The 4,296-nt window shown below is 50.0% G+C and overlaps 1 protein-coding gene across 2 annotated transcripts; it reads left to right on the top strand.

The window, feature by feature from the left end:
• Nucleotides 1–445: 445 nt before the first annotated feature.
• LOC123128558 (WAT1-related protein At1g44800) lies at nucleotides 446–2,747 on the top strand. 2 transcript variants are annotated; one of them, XM_044548594.1, is made up of 4 exons: nucleotides 446–713; nucleotides 1,412–1,474; nucleotides 1,602–2,273; nucleotides 2,363–2,747. In XM_044548594.1, exons 1-4 carry the CDS (start codon nucleotides 520–522, stop codon nucleotides 2,589–2,591), a joined length of 1,158 nt encoding a protein of 385 aa, XP_044404529.1. In that variant the 5' UTR covers nucleotides 446–519; the 3' UTR covers nucleotides 2,592–2,747. The 2 variants fall into 2 exon arrangements, with proteins under 2 accessions (XP_044404529.1, XP_044404530.1); XM_044548595.1 differs by lacking the exon at nucleotides 1,412–1,474.
• The last annotated feature ends 1,549 nt before the right edge of the window (nucleotides 2,748–4,296 follow it).

A 4,296-nucleotide genomic window follows, 5' to 3' on the forward strand; every position in this document is an offset into this window, starting at 1 on the left:
ATGTTTAGTATACTGAGACTTAATGAAGTCTCAGTCGATGCTAAATTCGTGAGATCTTACATGAAAATTCGTGTAATTTTCTTCTTTTTTTATATGTTTTGTCGGTTGACTAAGTCCCAGTCGACCGAGATTTAGTCACAGCCTTAGTATATAGGCATATAAACATTTAAAAAACACAAAAAACTGCTCTCTGCAACTCTACTGTATCTGTATGTGCTGTCCAGTTTGCCTCAGTATCCATCTCGAGTTGGTTTGAGCCTGAGCCAAACCCAACCTGGCGGCTCGTCACAGCTTCCGAGCTGAACGGTCGGCTCGCCAAGCCCTGGCTGGGCAAGGTGACCCTGCACCCTCCACTGTGCACAGCAGCAGCACCGTTGCCCGTTGGAGCCTCTATATAAACGAGACAGCCATTCCTCATCACAGCCATTCCTCGGTAGTAGCTAAATCCAATCGGGCTCGAGCTACCATAACTACAAGAGAAGAAAAACACTCGCAAACTTCCAAGCGGGGAAGACGACGATGGGCATGGGGTGGAAAGCCGTGAACGACGCCAAGCCGTACCTGGCGATGGTGCTGCTGCAGGTGGGGTTCGCCGGGATGTACATCGTCGCCGTGGCGTCCCTCAAGCGCGGTATGAGCCACTTCGTGCTCGTCGTCTACCGTAACATCGTCGCCACCGTCGTCATGGCGCCCTTCGCCCTCTACTTCGAGAGGTAACAACTCATCTCATCCAGCGCCCACACGCCAATCGTGTGCAAGCTAATGCGCACCCCACGATCGAGCAAACACCACACGTACAAATTGCTCATTCCCTTTTTTTCGTCTCTCATTTAGATGGTGACCTTCTAATCCAGAAAAGTAGTACATACATACCCTTAAAAAAGTACTAGTAAACATATGCATCTTGATACCTTATTGTATTCAGTTTTGTCATGTCGGTCGGTCCTTACGTGAATTGTATTTTGATCTTTATGATAGAAATCACGTATTGTCATGCAAAAAAAAAGCTATCCCCTTTTCTTGTGACGTGTCAAATAAGGCTGATCATAGCGGAAGTAACTTAGCTATGTGGCATGTACTGAATAAAGAAAGAAGTGTTTAGAGTAACATAATACGGTATTGTAACAATAACGCAAAATGTCCATGCATGCAACATCTATATATGCATGGATCCATCAGAATATCAGATTGCATTAATCAGTAGAAGTAGAAAATGATACACACGCAGGTAGCTGGTGATTACTGAAAACCAGGAACCATTGTCACTTCACCCCACCATCCTCAGTTCCACTCATACTTGGATCATTTCGACGTTTATACCTGGATCGGGATTCATGAAATTAACATCAGAACTAGTTAACGTGCTAATTAATTTTGTATTTACACCAAATTACGTGAAATGCATGTGCAGGGGACTGAGGCCAAAGATGACAATCACCATCTTCATCAAGATCATGGGGCTCGCATTACTCGAGTGCGTGCGTTGCGGTTGATTAATTCGATCCGCCGTGGTCCATCAATCCATTCATGCATGACGACAGAGTACCAAGCTGCTGTTAGCCTGTTACTGACATGTGGTTTGTTGCGTCTTTACCTTGCAGGCCTGTGCTTGACCAGAACCTCTACTACATGGGCGCGAACCTGACCTCGGCGGGGTTCGCCACGGCGCTGGTCAACATCCTCCCGGCCGTCACCTTCGTGTTGGCGCTCATCCTGCGCATGGAGAAGGTGCGGCTGCGGAGCTTGCACAGCCAGGCCAAGATCGCCGGCACGGTCCTCACGGTGGCCGGCGCCGTGCTCATGGTCCTGTACCACGGCCCCGTCGTGCAGTTCCCGTGGGCCAAGGGCCAGCACCACGCCGGCAGTGCGGCTGCCGCCGCCGACGGAGCGGCGTGGCTGAAGGGGACCATCATGACCATCGCCGCCTGCGTGGCCTGGTCGTGCTTCTTCATCCTCCAGTCCAGCACGCTCCGGGACTACCCGGCGGAGCTGTCCCTCACGGTGCTCATCTGCGGCGTGGGCTCGGTCATGAGCACCGCCGTCGCCGTCGTCGCCGAGCGCGCCAACACCCATGCTTGGGTCATCGGCTTCGACACTCGCCTCTTCACGGTCGTGTACGGCGGCATAGTGTGCTCCGGCGTGGCGTACTACGTGCAGGGCATCGTGTCGAGGCAAAGAGGCCCGGTGTTCGTCACGGCCTTCAACCCGCTCTGCATGATCGTAACCGCCGTCATGGGCTCCATAATTCTGAAAGAGGAGATCACTCTCGGAAGGTACGTATTATAGTGCTGCTGCCATTTTCAGATCGACGAGTACATGCACTAATGGTATCATTTGCTCTCTTTTTTTTTTCTGTTTTCAGTGTGATTGGTGCAGTGATCATCGTGGTAGGTCTCTACTTTCTCATCTGGGGCAAGAGCACGGACGGCATCAGCCAAGTTTCCGACGTCAGTGTCAAGGGCGCCGGCGAGCTGCCCTTAACCACGGCGACCAACGGCCACGGCAGCGACAGCGGCAAGCACGTGCTTGGCAACGGCAACGGCGACGTCCATGTCTTGGATGTTGAGACGCCGACGACCAATGGCCACTAGCTCAGTAGCTACTAGTTAAGGGATCGACAGGAGTAGCGAGTAGCTACGTCCTATACGTCCACCATCGTCCATCGACGAATATGTCTGCCTTTTTCCCCTGGTATGTAGTGCATGGTCCATGGATCGATCATGCATGAAGATGAATTTTGTTCTCCATTTTCCTCTTGTCAGCTTTTCCCTAGCGACGATCCTATCATGTGACTATGCGAGACAGTGAGATCGAGTGAGCAAGTGCTAATTATACCATCCCCTGTGCCGGGGTACGTGGATATTTGGAACTTGGGTCTACGCGCATCCCGCATCCGATTAAACATTTAAATTAAAAAACACATCAATTTTTTAAAACATTTCTGATTTTTTTTCAATAAACATGATATAGTGTGTTATACTTATGTCTATACTTATGTCTATAGTTTCGTGAACTTCTGGGCGGAAAAAAATTGTAACTACAAAAAACTTCAATAGCACCTTTTATGTAGTACAAGGACACGGTATGCAATTCGATCCAAATCAGACACGAGTCGACCTCGCGCGCGAGCACGACACCGCCCACGACCCGCAGCCCATGAGCAACATGTCTACGCTCACACTTCGCAGGAACCAGGAGCCCCACGACCGCTTCCCTTTCTTTGGCTCACTGTCGAGCGTCTCCAAGCAAGCCGCGCCGTCGGTGAGCCCTCCCTCCATCTCTCTTCTCTCTCCCGTGCTTCTTTTCTCCAAGAGCTCTCATGTCTTCTATTTCTGTGTGGAGAGACGGCCATGGCCGCCCGATGCCCGAGCGTCGGCGGCCAAGGATCCGTCGGCGTCCAGAACCCCTCCACATCATCCCCATCTTGCCAGAGACATGTACCAAGTCCCATCCAGCGCCCGCGCCACCCTTCGGCCCCTGCCCCGCAGTGCTGTAGCCCGAGCGCTTCAGTCGCCTCGCGCCCGAAGCAGAGGAGAGGAGCTCCCTGCCATGAGCCCTCCAGTACCGGCAAACCAATAGGTCGACCCCGCCTCCTCGCTTCCCACCTTCTTCCTTTTCTTTCTGCCACGACGCATCACACCTTCCATGGCTCCTGCGGTGTGGACGCCAGCGGTAAGCGGCAGCCTGTGCCCGGCGCTGGAGAACGCAAGTGGGTAAGGGAGTTTAATTAAGGACTGCAGGTAGAGTTGTAACTAATGCAGGGGTGTTTTTGCAAAAACTAAGTGTGCTCTTAGATAGCCACTTAAAGTAGGACTGCAGGTTGATTCTCAAAAACAGAGGGAATTTTCGGTAAAAATGCCAACAATGTATGATCAAAAGCGATAAACGCTTTATTATTAGGTAAAGATTGATTCTGCATTTGTTTTTGCCCAGAATTTCTTCACAAAACTTTACACGTATCTATATGTAGACCTAATAATAAAGAGGTTGTTGTTTCTAGCGGCATGTCATATAAATTGCCCCCAAAGTTGCAGAATATTAACCACCAATGTCACCTATAAGTGATAAAAAAACATTTTACACAGGAGAATCCCCCGCCGGCCGGCCTATGCAGCAGGGACCTCCTATAATGCGATCTGCGCGCTGGGAGAAGATGCAGCTTAACCGTTTGGGCCGGCCCATGTTTGGTGGCCTATTTTGAAAATTTCATTTTTCATTTTTATTTTTCTTTCTCATTTTCTCTTTTTCTAATTATATAATTTGGGACTTTAAAAAATTTCCAAAAATTAAAATAAA

This window comes from Triticum aestivum, chromosome 6A (genome assembly GCF_018294505.1).
Source record: "Triticum aestivum cultivar Chinese Spring chromosome 6A, IWGSC CS RefSeq v2.1, whole genome shotgun sequence".
In the NCBI taxonomy this organism is placed as follows: domain Eukaryota; kingdom Viridiplantae; phylum Streptophyta; class Magnoliopsida; order Poales; family Poaceae; genus Triticum; species Triticum aestivum.